The 14,298-nt window shown below is 42.8% G+C and overlaps 1 protein-coding gene across 1 annotated transcript in view; it reads left to right on the forward strand.

Moving 5' to 3' along the window:
* CELF4 (CUGBP Elav-like family member 4) overlaps window positions 1-14,298 on the forward strand; it is a 710,588-nt gene that overhangs the window by 618,534 nt on the left and 77,756 nt on the right. The window contains exons 7-8 of the mRNA XM_054004192.1: window positions 6,701-6,848; window positions 11,658-11,807. Of these exons, the coding sequence (XP_053860167.1) occupies window positions 6,701-6,848; window positions 11,658-11,807 (298 nt within the window). The remainder of the gene's footprint in view (window positions 1-6,700; window positions 6,849-11,657; window positions 11,808-14,298) is intronic.

A 14,298-nucleotide genomic window follows, 5' to 3' on the forward strand; every position in this document is an offset into this window, starting at 1 on the left:
TGATTCATAGCCAGTACTCCCAGCTATCCCTCAGCAGTCCAAAGCTGACTGATGTCTCTATATAAGAATTCCCAAGCAATCCCATGACAGTGGTTTTTCAATAGTTTCTAATGGTGTGTCCCCATGGAGGAGGTTGCTCAGGACCCCGTTGCTGCAGTTTCTTGCTGAATTTCCCCCAGAGAAGCATCTTGCACATCACTGTGACTGGGTTAACTCCCAAAAAGTCTCAATGCACTAAAGTGGTCCGTGCAGCAGAAACCCCCATGGTGTGGCTGTTTGATAGATTTGTAGGCAGCCATGGGTTTGCCAGGCCAGCAGCACCACTGAGGAGAGGCAGCAAGGGTCTCAGTCCATCAAAGTTTGACAGATAAACTTTAGTGTTTATCTTTAGTGCCATCAGGACAGATTTGGGCCCCAGCTCCTCCCCAAGTTACCTTCCTTACAGCCCAGCAAATGGTCATGCCACAGATCTCCCTGCTGCTGCACACTGCCAACCCCCTCAGCCTCAACTTAAACAACTGTAGCCTTGATAGCAGCCATGGTCTCAGTCAAGCAACCAGTCCTGGGGTTCAGCAGCCATCTGGCCTCAGACACAGAGGCAAAAAAATGAGGAAGCAAAGGGAGTTCTCCACTGTGTGTGGTTTTCTATCCCTTTCTCATGTGCCACCTTCAGGCAGACCAGACAAAGCTTGGCACCGACTCTGTCTGCTGTTTCAGTGGCACAAAAAGTCACACCAGACCTACCTCACCTCTTTTGTATGCAGCTCAAGGCAAGTCAGATTTCATAGCTTCCTAAAGCTCCCAGAGCACCTACTCTAATTTATTTCAGGGTGGGTTTTTTGATTGTTTTAGGTTTTTTCTCTTCAGCAATATCTTCCCATACTCATTTAACTTCCCCTTTTATGGAGCAATTATTTATTTTATTTCACAAGTGTACGGGGCACCAGCCCTTTTCATTGTCAGGTTACTGTGGATCTACATCAGCTGGGTACTGACAGCTGTTTCTGCTGTCTAAGGCCAGGTTGAGGTATAGATCTGGATTCAGCCTGGAGAGAAGGAGAGCGATGCTACCTGGCACCACCTTTGATTTGCTGCCAGTCTAGGAAGAACCTGCAGGCACACTCTCCACTTCACAGAGCACAGCACACCTACTTGGGGTGACCAAGCCCAAAATCACAAGCAGTGACAATCAAAACAGTTTGTGAATGGTGGTAGTATAGTCCTGACACAAATAAGCTACAGTTCCTGCAGGTCTTTCTTTGCATAAAAGGAGCAAGGAGTGTTTAGTGCCTGTCTCATGTCAGTGATGCCTCACCATGCAGAAGGGAAATGTGCACAGATCAAAAAAGGGTGAGGGAGATGGGAAAATGCAGAAGAGCAAAGCAAGAACAAAGGAAAGAGCCTTGGAAAGTGACAGATAGAGTATAAATTATTTAATTTTTAAATTATTTAAGATAAGATCAAAGTCATAAATCAAGTTTGCATAAAAAATGGGGTGGGACTGTTAGCCACAGTCTTCTGGCCAAACTCCAGCCATGGGACTGATTGCATCCTGCAGCAGGAGATAGGCATAGAGTTAGTGTGCAAAAACAGGCAGGCTGGGACAGAGACAACACAGGCAATGCTAACATTTGTTCTCTGGCCTGGACCAAGTCCTTTCTCAGTAAATCCCAGCTCTCCTCACTCTGAAAAGGTACAAATAGCTGCTGCTCCTGAACTGCAGACAATAACTGGGAAAAAAAAAAAAAAAAAGTGGACTATCCAGCACAGCAGAGCTCTCAGACATCACCTTAGGTGGTCTCCTTGGGAAGTTAGGGCAGCAGTTACTACCCTGCTGACCATAAAACCATGGGTGCCCTGTTCTGCCTTCCTGTCCCTGTCCCATGGAGATGAAAGGATATTTCTGTTAAATGATCTAAGGTAGTGCTGACAGGAAGAATTGCTTTTTCCAATATTTCTTCAATTTGTACTGTGAAATTATTTTGGAGAGATACTTAAAAAAAATCAGCTAGCCCTATGAAATCAGGGAAAAATTATTGACTGTAGGCTGCCTTCTGGATATAATAGTTAATATATTTAAATTACCAAAATGGGACAGTAAATTTGGTAAATACTACCTGTTATGCAAATTATTTGCACTGATCTGTTCCAGAAGAGGAAGTTATTTTGAAGCCATAATACTTTTTAACAGGGATAATACCATATTTCTGACCACCAGCTCCCAGGTAATTCAGAAATAATGAACACTAAGATTTGGGCTCTAAATACAAATTTTTTAGGTCTTTTGTGGAGTTTTCCATAGTTCTCAGGAAGCTAGGAACCCAAGCTATTTTGTGTCAGACTTTGGAAAGACAGTAAGACATGAATCCAAGTGTTGCACATTTGCTTAGGTTTTTTTACTATCCTAATTATCCTAAATTTTATTTTCAAAGCAGAAATTTCTGTTTCCAAGAAAACATAAGTATGTAGGACAATTCTGATTTTTCTACCAATTATCTTCTGTTTGTTTCAAGGCTTGGAAAGTATTTTTAGATTTAACTCGCAATAGCCAGTTAGGTATAGCAGACATGAATTTGTCAATTACACAATTTTACCAAATATGAGTCATATTACTGCTTGATTGATTACATTACTTACCTCTTTGTATCACAGGGATACCATGAGGATTCATTAGCTAAGTCTGTATAGATCATTAGAGGTGGGAAGTGTGGGATGCTGTTACTACTTTTATTATTAGTATGATTATTATTGCTGAATGAAGAATATGAAAAATCAAACAAAGCCTTGTGTAGTTCAGACACAAAGATAGAAAATAGCACTGGAAAAAAGGAGAAGGTCATCACATTGTTCAGAGTAAGACTGGAGGGCAATGATCACGCTATTTCAGAAAGAGCTCATCAGAAATAATCTCCCTTTCTCCTCTTTCCCTTCTTCAGTTTCCCACACATTTTTTGGGGGGGATGGGGAAGGCAGGCTGTGCATGCTTTTCCTAATTCTAGCAGGATTTTTTTGCTCTGAGAAAGTTCCTTCATCCTCCATGCAATTGTCCCTCCTATAAGAAAAGGACATTATCTCCTGCCCTTGTGTACCACTGCAGCTTGAAGTAGGAAAAAGATGTGTGAGACAAAGCCTTACATGTGTCTCTATTGATCAGACAACTCTGCCACCCCTTCCCATGCTTTAGATGGCTTTTCCAGTGCCTCTCCACCTGTTTCCAGCACTAGGATGGTGACTGCAGGCTCCTATCTCTTGGGGTGCTGCCCAAGGGCAGGAACCAGTCTGGTAGCACCTCCTGGTCTCCTCAGAAGATAAATATTTGAGCAATAGAAAAGACAGCAGGAAAGAAGGAACAAATCTTTAAAATGGATGGGGAAAATCTCTAAATGCTGAGGCAAAGGTCATGCGAAGGAAGTAAGAGAAGCAAAAGGAAGTACGTCCTTTCAGCTAAGGGAGGGAAAAGCTCCTCTCTGTCCCCTTGGATCAGTCTGAGATAATAAGGCTGCTGCCTTCCTGATTAGTGCTCTGTAGCCCCAGCCCAGGCAGGGAAAATCTGCATTTCAAATGGCATATTTTAAAGTACACAATACCCAGGGGCCCTGCTGCTATTGATTTGCCTCTGGTGGGGTCACTGCCTCACTTTCTGCAGCTTTATTAACTGGGACCATACACTGGGTCTCTTTCAAAGTGAAAGGAGAGTGGATGGGACATTTGTCTTCAGGGGGAGCTGGGGAAGGAGTGGGGTGACTTTCATTTGGAATGCCTTGGAGGTTTTAGAAGGATGACTGGTGACCCTTACAGGACTTGTTCTCCTTCTGTAAATTTCCCTAGAGCCATCCTGGGGGGGAAACAGGTAGGTCTTATGCAGTCAGCTTCTTTCAAGGTGACTGAGTTCCTGTCCTCCCACCCTTGTGGTGCCATTGCACTCAGCCAAGCTCTGACCATCAGCCGCTGGGCTGGATAGGAGTCCCCTCTTCTTCCCCACTAACCTTTGCCCCTGAGCACCTCCAAACAGTGTAGCATAGGCACAAATGGGATCTGTGACCTCAGAAGTTTGGCAGGAAATTTGTCAAGGGTTGAAACGTCCAGACATTCCTGGGCCTTGGTTGAGGCCACCTCTCCAGCCAAGGAAGCAAAGCCATCAGCTGGAGTAGACAGCTGTGCTCAGGTGTGGAATGCTGTACTCCTTACAGCTCCAGGCAAACCCACTTTTACCCTATTGACTAGGTCTGAAGGCTGCAGAGAGGTCTGTGTCCTCTGGGTCATGATGTGAAGGGCTCATTTCAACATGCCAGAGGGGTTCCCAGGTCTCTAAGACATCTCAGAGAGTACATCCATGGAGCACTGAGTACAATAGATACTGGGTGACTGCTCTCTGCAGGAGCACCTCTGCTTTGTAGCAGAAGCACCTGATCTAGTTTCCCCCATCACAGGTTATGACCTTATTTTTACCGCATCAAAGTATGAAAACTGGTAAGAAAGTGCTAGAGGCTATAAAACTATTTATTAAAAATCTATAAAGCTACAAATATATTAAAAATATGTTTTAAAAACAAAACAAAACAAAAAAATCTTTAGGCATCACCCAGGTAAAAATACCTGGAACAGAAAATGAGATGTGAGTCAGCACACCTAGTGTTGGAGTCAATCCAGTGTTATGGATGGATGGATGGATGGATGGATGGATGGATGGATGGATGGATGGATGGATTCTCCTTCCTCCTTTACTTCCTTGGCATACTTTCTAATATTGCCTGCTCAGTACCTCTTCTGGAGAATAAACTCAAACCATGCCCAGGAACAACTGTACTCCTTAAAGGAGAATCAGCATAGTGTATAATATGAAAGATTGTCTAATCACTCCATCAGTAATTGCAAAGAGCAAAATATCACTAATTAAAATGTAAAAGTACCTTGTGCAGGGTAAAATAAAATAGGGTAATTAACCATCAAAGGGAAAGCCATCACTTTGCCACCAATCTTCATTAGGTTTTGAAAAAAAATTACTCAAATCCTGTACAACACATTTCACCTGTAGATCTGACGATGTGTGGAGTCAGGTATCCTGTGTTACATTTTATTGCTGGAGAAATCAAGGCCAGTTTACTTAACTTGTGCATAGTTGTTCAGCAGGTTGTTGTCAGAGCACCCCTTACTTTGGACTGTTTATGGATGGTGACAAGGAAAGTTTCAGCATTTGAATGAGTGCAGTGATTTCAGGGGTTTGTTTTAGTGTAAATGTGTAAGAACAGTTAATTTAGCTGATATTTCAATATTAGCGAACAGAAGGGAACAGTCTGTTCCTTGCCATGGCTTCTGAGGTCTGTTTAATTCTGAGAAGCATGTCCCATGTGCTTACGAAACAGCATAAGAGGGTGATTTCCTGATGGGAGAGAGAGTGAAATCAGAGAGAGCAGTGAAACAGAGTTACTCCAATTTTGGAGACAGCAAAGACATGAGTCATTTCTAAAATCACCACAGAAAAGCATTTCTCTTTTCCACTATTATCATCAAGTCACAGATTACCAGAGGCTAGGGAAAGTGCAGAGTGAGATTTCCCAAACTTTCTGCACACTTCTTTCCCCCACACCTTCTCTTAGCACCCAGAACTTGTCACAGCTAAGGGTTGGATACTCAGACATTCCTGCCCTGTCTGGCTCTTTGTACAGCACCAGGGAAGGAGACAAGAAGCAGCTTCAACCAAACTGTCTTATCCTTCACACCAGGACCATTTTAAAATCTCTCTCCAGCCATACTGTACACATGAACTGCACCAGCTGTGTGCTGGACTCTGAGTGTAACATAATGATAACAAAACCTTGTTTTAATGAAAGAAGTGTTTCCAGGATTCATAAACATTCACCAACATTCTGGTCTAAAATTTTCAGCCCCAAATTCCTGAAAATGCAGCCTGGGTTCCTTATTTCTAACTTTTGTCGGTGCCGTGAAAGAAGCAGCATTTTAACTTTCTATAAAAAATTAACTTTGAAAAGGTCAACCCAGATCAGAACCACAGGGAAAGGGTTTCCTTATTAGACAAATCTAATCTTGCTAAAACAGGGGAGCTCCCTTCTCTTGTACAGCATTTCTGGGGGTCTCTGATAGTGTTGGAAATCAGTACTATGATCTGATTAGAAGTTTTGGTTATGGTTTTGCTCAGTACCCAGCTGAAGCACCAGAGAAAGTAATTTTTGTCACTGACAGGTGGAAAAAAAACCAGATTACCCCTAGAGAACTAGTCTAAATTTCTGCTTTGGAGAAAGAATCCCCTTTTCCTACATACACTGGTCTCCCACCAGTAATCTCCAGGCTTTTCCAGAATTTTGATATAAGCAATGTAAGCCACGAAACCGCTCTGCTCAGGTATATTGTGTTTTGTCTTCATGAAGACTTTTCTCTGCCTTTCTGACCAGAGAAGTACCAAGGAGCTGGTGGGCTGAGTGCAGGTCACAGGACACCTCCACACTAGGGAACACATGGTGGGTTGGGGACCATAATGACCCCAAACTGCAAAGGTGCCCTTTGCTTCCAGCCCGTGCAGCGAGAAGAATGACCAAGTCGGGGGGGAGCACAGGGGTGCCGTGCTGACACCCCAAAACATCGGGACGCATCCCACCCTCACCGGGTGCCCTCCTGGTGCTGGTGCCACAGGCTGCCCCGCCAGTGACCGCGTGATATTTTTTCCCTGCTCTCTTTGTTCCAGCTGATGCAGCAGCAAGCGGCGATCATGGCGTCGGTGGCGCAGGGTGGATACCTGAACCCCATGGCCGCCTTCGCTGCGGCCCAGATGCAGCAGATGGCGGCTCTGAACATGAACGGCCTGGCAGCCGCCCCCATGACTCCAACCTCAGGTAAGGGGACAGCGGGCTGGAGAGGGCAAAGGGCAGGGAAATCGGGCCACAAGCCACAGGACACCTGGCAGGATTTGTTGGCTCTTTAGCCAGGTGAGGATCAGGCTCTCCTCCCAGGTAACAAGTGAAAGGACCAGAGGAAAGGGTCTCAAGAGGCACCAGGGGAGAAACTCCCCCGAACTCTAGAAAAAGTTTCTTTCCCAAAATGGTTGTCAAACATTGTAACAAGCTGCCCAGGGCAGTGAACCAGTGTCCATCCCTGGAGTTATTTAAAAGGCATGTAGATGTGGAACTTAGGGACATGGCTTAGTGGCAGGCTTGGCACTGCTGTGTTAATGGCTGAACTCAATGATCTTAGAGGTCTTTGAGAACATTAACTGTTCTGTGTTGAGAACATTAACTGTTTTGTGTTTCTATGACATTTCTCAGTCTAATCCCATACAAAACTTCTCTTTAGCTCTAAGAACCCTCCAAATATCACAAAACATGCCACAGTGACCTACACTGGTTTATTGTACCACACATTGTGTATTGGAACACAGATATGTTCCAAGGGGTCAGTGCTGGTGCTATCATAGCCAGGCTGTCTCAAAGATTAGCAAAATAGGGTTGTGGTGAGATGGAATATCATTAACAAGATGAATTTTTTCCTTGGGACACATAAGCATTTCCCACTGTTGTGAAATTGGATAGAAGGTACTCAAGGAAGGCATCTGGTGCTACCTGGAATACGAGGGGGTTTCTGGCTGCAGGAACAGAGACAGATAGCCAGTGAAGGGCTCCCAGGATCTGGTTAGACTGTAAAAAGCCCATTCTAGGAGCTGCAGTATGTGGTTCAGCAGGCAGAGAAATAAACTGAGACAGGAAAAGGACTGTCTTTCTTGGGACTTGAAGAACATAGGTACCATTTGGGCAGGAACAGGTCAAGCTCTGGTAGTCCTGGACTGACACATGGCCTAACAGCAGGGAGGTAGGGAAGCAGGAAAAGTGGGGCCAAATCTTGAAAGAAGTCAGGATTTGGTAAGTTTTTCAATATACTAGAGTCTGGCAGGGAGGAAGAGGACTCAAAGGCACATCTTGAAAAGACCGTTTGTAATAGAATATCACAAGGGAATGGGGAGAGAAGGGAGAGTAAGAAAGACAGATTTCATTCCACAAGACTTTGTGGAGACCCAAGGAAAATCACTTGACTCAAAAATCTTATACTGCACATTTCAAAATATATGTTTACACAATGATAAATGTATAAACAAAAAGTCGATGGAGCTACTGCAAATCCAAATAAAAAAGTGGCTTAATTATATGTGCACCCTTTAAACCCACTGCTGGCAAGATTATCATATTTGCATTAGCTAGATTTGTTTCGTGTTGGTGGGAGCAGAGAGAACATCAAACAAAGACTGCCTGGAATTCAAATATTGTCAGGGTCTGGAAAGCTGAATCCAGGCAGTAGTTTGCAATGGACCCAACACAAAGGAGCACAAGCTCTTTTGAATCTATATAAGTATATTATTGAAAAGAGTTCATTCTGTGTCATGGGCATGAGAACACCTGTACAATAGCCAAGTTCTGTGCCCACCAGGATCTCCAGCACATGAAAACATTCCAGTTCTTTTTTGGTGTAATCATTTCCTCTTCTGCTATGACCAGTGCCTTTCAGAGTCATAGAATCATGCAATTTAGGTTGTAAAGACCTTTAAGATCATCAAGGCTAACCATCAACTCAGAACTGTCAAGCCCACCACTAAACCATATCCTTCAACCCCATATCACTGTGTCTTTAAAATACATCCAGGGATGGAAACTCCACCATTTCCCTGGGCAGCCTATTCCAGTGTTTGACAGGATGAGGGGACTGTTAAACTCTCACTGTCACAATAGAGGAGAGGAAACTCATGTTTTTTACATGCTTTCTGGATCACCCATGACTGGTCATTATTGAAAATAAGATGCTGGTTTAGATGATCCCTTGATGTCTTTCACGGCAGACGATTTTGCACTCTCCTAATGACATATTTTCAATCACAGAGCCTATTCACTTTGGCATTATTTCAGATTTACCTTGAATGAGTAGCTTCCTTCATGAAAAACCTCTGTGGCGGGTTGTGGAAATGTCCATTGACAATTATTCCTTAGGAGAAATGTTTAGACTTTGAAATTACTCCTTGTATTACTACAACACTCACAAAGCATGTGATAAGATGCATAGAAAATGTTTCACATAATGTCTGAGCAAGCAAGCCTACAACACTAGCAGCAATTTCTGAGTAGCCAGGAGATATCTGAAGCCTAACATTAATTCTCCTGCTGGCTTTTGTTAGCATTCAGAAAGCCAAATGGAAAATGATCATTCTGCTTCATAGCAGGATTTCTAGTCATTGAAGTATATCTTTTTTCTGCCTTGGAAGGAAAATGAAATATTTCAAAGTTCTCGGGAAAGAAAAAAAAAAAAAAAAAAAAAAAAAAAAAAAAAAAAAAAAAAAAAACAGGCACTAGAAAAAGTGTTTGGAACGTTGGAAAAAAAAAATAGAAAGGAAGTGTTTTGATCTTCCTGAAGCAAAAGAAAACTTGTGCCAGGAAAAAGGGTTCTGGTAACCCAGAAGTCCTAGAGGCTTAGGAGGTATTGGCTCAGCGCAGTGCCTCTGTGCTGGTTTCCTCTGCGTCCCACCTCTAGGAGAGTGGATTCCTGAGAATAAGACCATAAATTCATTCAATCCCATGGGACCTAGGGGATCAGAGTTTTGGATCCAGGCAAATCTAATAGATGAGAGACAGTATCCATCTCACCTGGCTTTAACCATACAAAACTTAGACATCTCATTTGAACTGCAGTCAATGGAGTGCAATAAAAACTCCCTATGGGTAATTCAGACCAAGAAAATTTTACCTCTGTTTGCTGTCATTTTAACAGTCTTCCATCAAGGGTCAGGTTTATCTCACACAACATTCCATAATTATGAGGCAATTAATTTGACATTTCTGAGAGCTTGGTCCAGGTTTTACATTTCTCCCATCACTGCGAAAATCTGGATGAAAAGTGGGTCTGGCAGTGGGTCTGCTACTCTGTTACCTGCAGAGAGGGGCTAGAAAAGAAATTTTTTATAGGCTTTCTTCCTTCTTCTTCCTTTCCCTTCCTCCCTCCCTCCCTCTCTCTCTCTCCCCTTCTTGTAAATCTGCACCTGGTGTGGCTACAGCAAGAGATCTCAAACGAGGGATGAAATCCACAACTGGCATGCACCACCACCATTTGTTTTCCACGGTGGCATTATGCCAGTTTTACTCTAGCTACAGATCTGCCCTCTCCAGGGGGGGTCTTTATATGAAGAAAATTGAAGAATTCCAATAAATATGCCTAAACTTCCTTAGACATGCACAAAATAGCAAGCACAAATCCCTTGCTGCAATTTTAGAAAAAAAATTATTTACATTTTCTATGCAAATAAAGGAGAGATCCAGAAAAGCAACTGAAATTTTAAGTAGCCTTTGTGATTTGGAAGCTGATGGCATATGCTAAGAGCATTGCCTTTGGACTTCAGTTGCCACTGCTGGCTCCCTGTACCTCCACAGAGGACATTTTTAAAGGCCAACACCATTTAAATAAGAAAAGGAGAAGCAGCAGCTTGTCTGTCCAGGGTATAAGAAATGAGCTGAAGTACTGCCTTATTTTTTTTGGGCTACACAAATCTGAACATATTAAAATATCTCATGCATCTGTAGCAGCTTTCTTAAAGCACCAACACAGATTTAAGCAGTGGTTAAAGGGTGTTATTGGACTAACCCATCATGGAATGCTGCAATGGTGAAGAAAATATCTGCAATTGGTTTAAAAGAGAGGTTACTGCAAAAAATTGTGCTTTCAATCAGTAGTATACCCTGATGCAAAAAGATATTGTTGAAGATAAGATAGTTTAACTTCCCATGCACACCTAGCACAAGAAAAATATGATTTCAGGCTCATTGAAAACTCATTTTTGGTCCCTGAAATCATCCTGAACTTGTTGCAAGAAGAACAGACTGTCCAGTCATTTTACACATACATAGGAGTAAGACAGTGAGGGAGCAGACGGATTTAATTCTCTCCCAGAAATTTAAGAATTCTCTACCAGTGGGTGACAAGATCCTACTCAGAACATAAAGACAAATTCGTTCTTCTGAAATAGCATCATTAGTCTCCCACAGGATGCATCTGGGAAGAAGAAAAGAATAAGATTCCATGAAAGGAACAAATTTAGTCCAAATTTTGCCCCCATTCATTGGGAGATACCTGTTAAAACAGTATGAAGTCAAGTTTGGACCAAACAGTAATATTAAAAAATGTATCACTGGCTATCTTTAGGCTACAAATAAACTTGACAAGTCTTTTAAGGATCCCTAGTGCTGAGAAAGTTCAGAATGAGTTTGCACATGAAAGGCGTATTCATGAGAGAGTGCAGACAGAGCAGTCCTGGAAATCAGTACACCCACAGAGATCCAAAGAGAATCTGATAGGAACTGCTGCAGAAAGCTGGGGTTGAGAGTTTTTGGACGTTTTTCAAGCTTGTCTTGAGCACTTTCTGAACAGGGAGGAACTGCAAGCAGTCCATTTATTTGCTCAACAGCTTGGGAGCTTTCTCATTTCTCAGGGTTTTTTTTTGTTTTGTTTGTTTTTGTGATTTTTTGTTTGTTTGTTTTTGTTGTTTTTTGTTTGTTTGTTTGTTTGTTTTTGTTTTTGAGGGCAGCGGTCACAGCTGTTGTGTCAGCAGTTTTTCTCCAGAAACTTGTTGTCTCCAGTACTCACCAGCTCTGCCCTTGTGTCCTCCTCAATTTCAGGTGGAAGCACGCCTCCTGGAATAACTGCACCAGCTGTGCCTAGCATCCCATCTCCAATTGGGGTGAATGGTTTCACTGGCCTCCCGCCGCAGGCTAATGGGCAGCCAGCCGCTGAAGCCGTGTTTGCTAATGGCATTCACCCTTATCCAGGTAAGCCAGACTAATCCTGTGCCCACAGCCTGTTGCCTCAGTCCTAGGAATACTAGGACAAAACCCAACAAAAGCCTGTGGCATAGGTTAAGAAGGGTTATACCCCAGACCACCAGGGCTCATTATAGCATTGGTGTATTGTGTCTTATGCAGCTACAGTGTTAAACAGTTCAATCTGGATGATAAACATCAAGGGCATGTTGGAGGTGGAAAAACTGTGTACTGAATATTTGAGTGCTCATCTGCTGGATAGCATGTCTGGTGAATACCATCAGGACAACCAGCATGTTTTGCTTCAGCTGAAAATTGACCTGACTCCCGAGCAGTTCATGCTGGCAGATCCCCTTGCAGTGCTCCCAAGGGTCTTGCTTCTGGTTAGCCTTGAAGGAGCTGTGCTAAGCCTGTTTGCACCCAGCACTGATATCTCCTGCTGGAATTCCCCTGCAGCCAGATGGCTCTGGGAGGGTGATTTGAAGGGTCCACGTGCCCGCTGACCCAAGCGGCTTCCTGTGTGCAGGGAGCAGGTGTTGACCTCCAAAATGCCCACTGCACACAAATCCTGCTGCCTTACCAGGCCTGGAGAGCAAAGCTGCATTAATATAGCCTCTGAATGGGCTCAGGGTCACCTTTGGTGGCACATTGCTGGAGAACTGCTGCTGGGATTCACACTGTGCCTAGCTCGAAGATGCCAGCACTACAGAAGTGATTTTGCAAGCACTGGCAGTCAGAGATGAATGAGGGAGGTTAAAGGATCCATACCTGCCCCTATACCTCTATTTACAAATATACATACAGTCTAAATCTGTAATTACCAATTACCATTCCTTAATGTGCACCTACACTTTTTCAGCATCCTCAAGACTTGAGATAGCTCTCTCCACCAATACACTTCCTCTAGAAAGTCATTTTATACCATTCCTGTACACATACTAATGGTAACAATCATAGCAATAAAAATCTAAGTAAATGTTACTAATTGATCCTAATCACCAGCTGGCAAAGGAATATTTTACCCTGGGGAACTGATAGATTGATCTAGTCTTTTAGGAAATCAAATACTGAGTTCAATGTTCCAGCCAAAAAGCCCCAAAAAACTCTAAGAAAAAATAATTCTTTCAATCTTAGCCAGTCCTGAAAACTCAGAGGATTTATCATCACGGGGGACTTTATTAGCTACAAGGAAAAATACCATATAGTATAGAAATACCAAAGTCTTTCCTAGGTATTGACAAACAATTATCCTCCTCCCAAAAAACACTTTGCAAACACGGGCTTTGAGCTCAACTCTAAGCAAAATTAAAATCAAGGGACTCACTGTACTCAAAATTAGGTGCACATATATATTTCGTAGCAATGTAAGGACAGGGGAGATTTTGGAGTCATCAGAAGACTGCAGAGAGCCCTTAGTATGTTCAGTGAGTTCAACCACAACACTGAGAAAGCATTCTGTCTTTAAGGTTATATAAACATGGCCATCTGTTCTCCTGTCCATTCATTTCAGTTTTCCTGTTTGCCAGTCAATCATTTCTCTGTTTATTCATCCACTTCTGTGTATGTCTGTCCTTTTTTCCTGGTTTATTTAGATCCCTTTAGCCAATTTCAATTATCCATTGCTGTGGGTACCGAGAAAATATGTTCTCTCTAGGTGAATCTTAATGGCTTGAGCTTTTGTTACTATCCCCAACTATCCCCATAATTAAAGAATATCTCAGTTAGGTGTTTCATCCATGGTTATATGAAAGTCAATGTCCTTAATCTGATTCTCTCTGAATTTCGGAGAGACTTGCTCAGGCAGTAATTCACAGTAAGTCCCTCCACAAACACCAACAGGCTGACACACAGAAAGGTGACAGTCATCCTGCCCCTCTTTGCTGCAGGCAGACAGACTCCCTTCTGCCAGTAGAGCTGACATGCAAACAGTCTGAGCAGTGTAAAGTTTGGATTTATCTCAGGGTAACTTCAGCAATATATTTGTCTTTCTCATTGCTCAGCTTCCCCATAATGTGGTGACACCTTAAGTTATACCAGAGGTATAAAGGGAACAGTGGCAGGTCAAGCACCCTTCTCTCATTATGCTTTTGTCTGTCCCTGAAATGCTGAAAGCAAGTCCACATAGCTTATATGATACATTTGCTCCATCTAATTGTGTTCCTTCTCATGAGCATTTATGCACTCTCCAAACCTCTCCTCCTTGCCACAGGCTTTATTCAGTCCTGGAGCTTAGCAGCATGAAAAATAAAAGGATTAGACATTTATATGGGTAATGAGAACATCCACAGCCATATTAGACTGGATAAAAATGTAGATAGGACACAAAACTTCATGTTTTATGATATAAGCCAGCCACTAATTGCTTGGGGTTAGAAAGAAATTTTCATCACTGGGCAGCTTGTTCCATCATTATGGGATTTTTCTCACTCTCCTCTATTGCATCTCTTACTGCTCTGTGGTTCTGCATGGCTCTGTCCCTAAATGCAAGGGCAGAAATAAA

Source organism: Vidua macroura, chromosome Z (genome assembly GCF_024509145.1).
Source record: "Vidua macroura isolate BioBank_ID:100142 chromosome Z, ASM2450914v1, whole genome shotgun sequence".
In the NCBI taxonomy this organism is placed as follows: domain Eukaryota; kingdom Metazoa; phylum Chordata; class Aves; order Passeriformes; family Viduidae; genus Vidua; species Vidua macroura.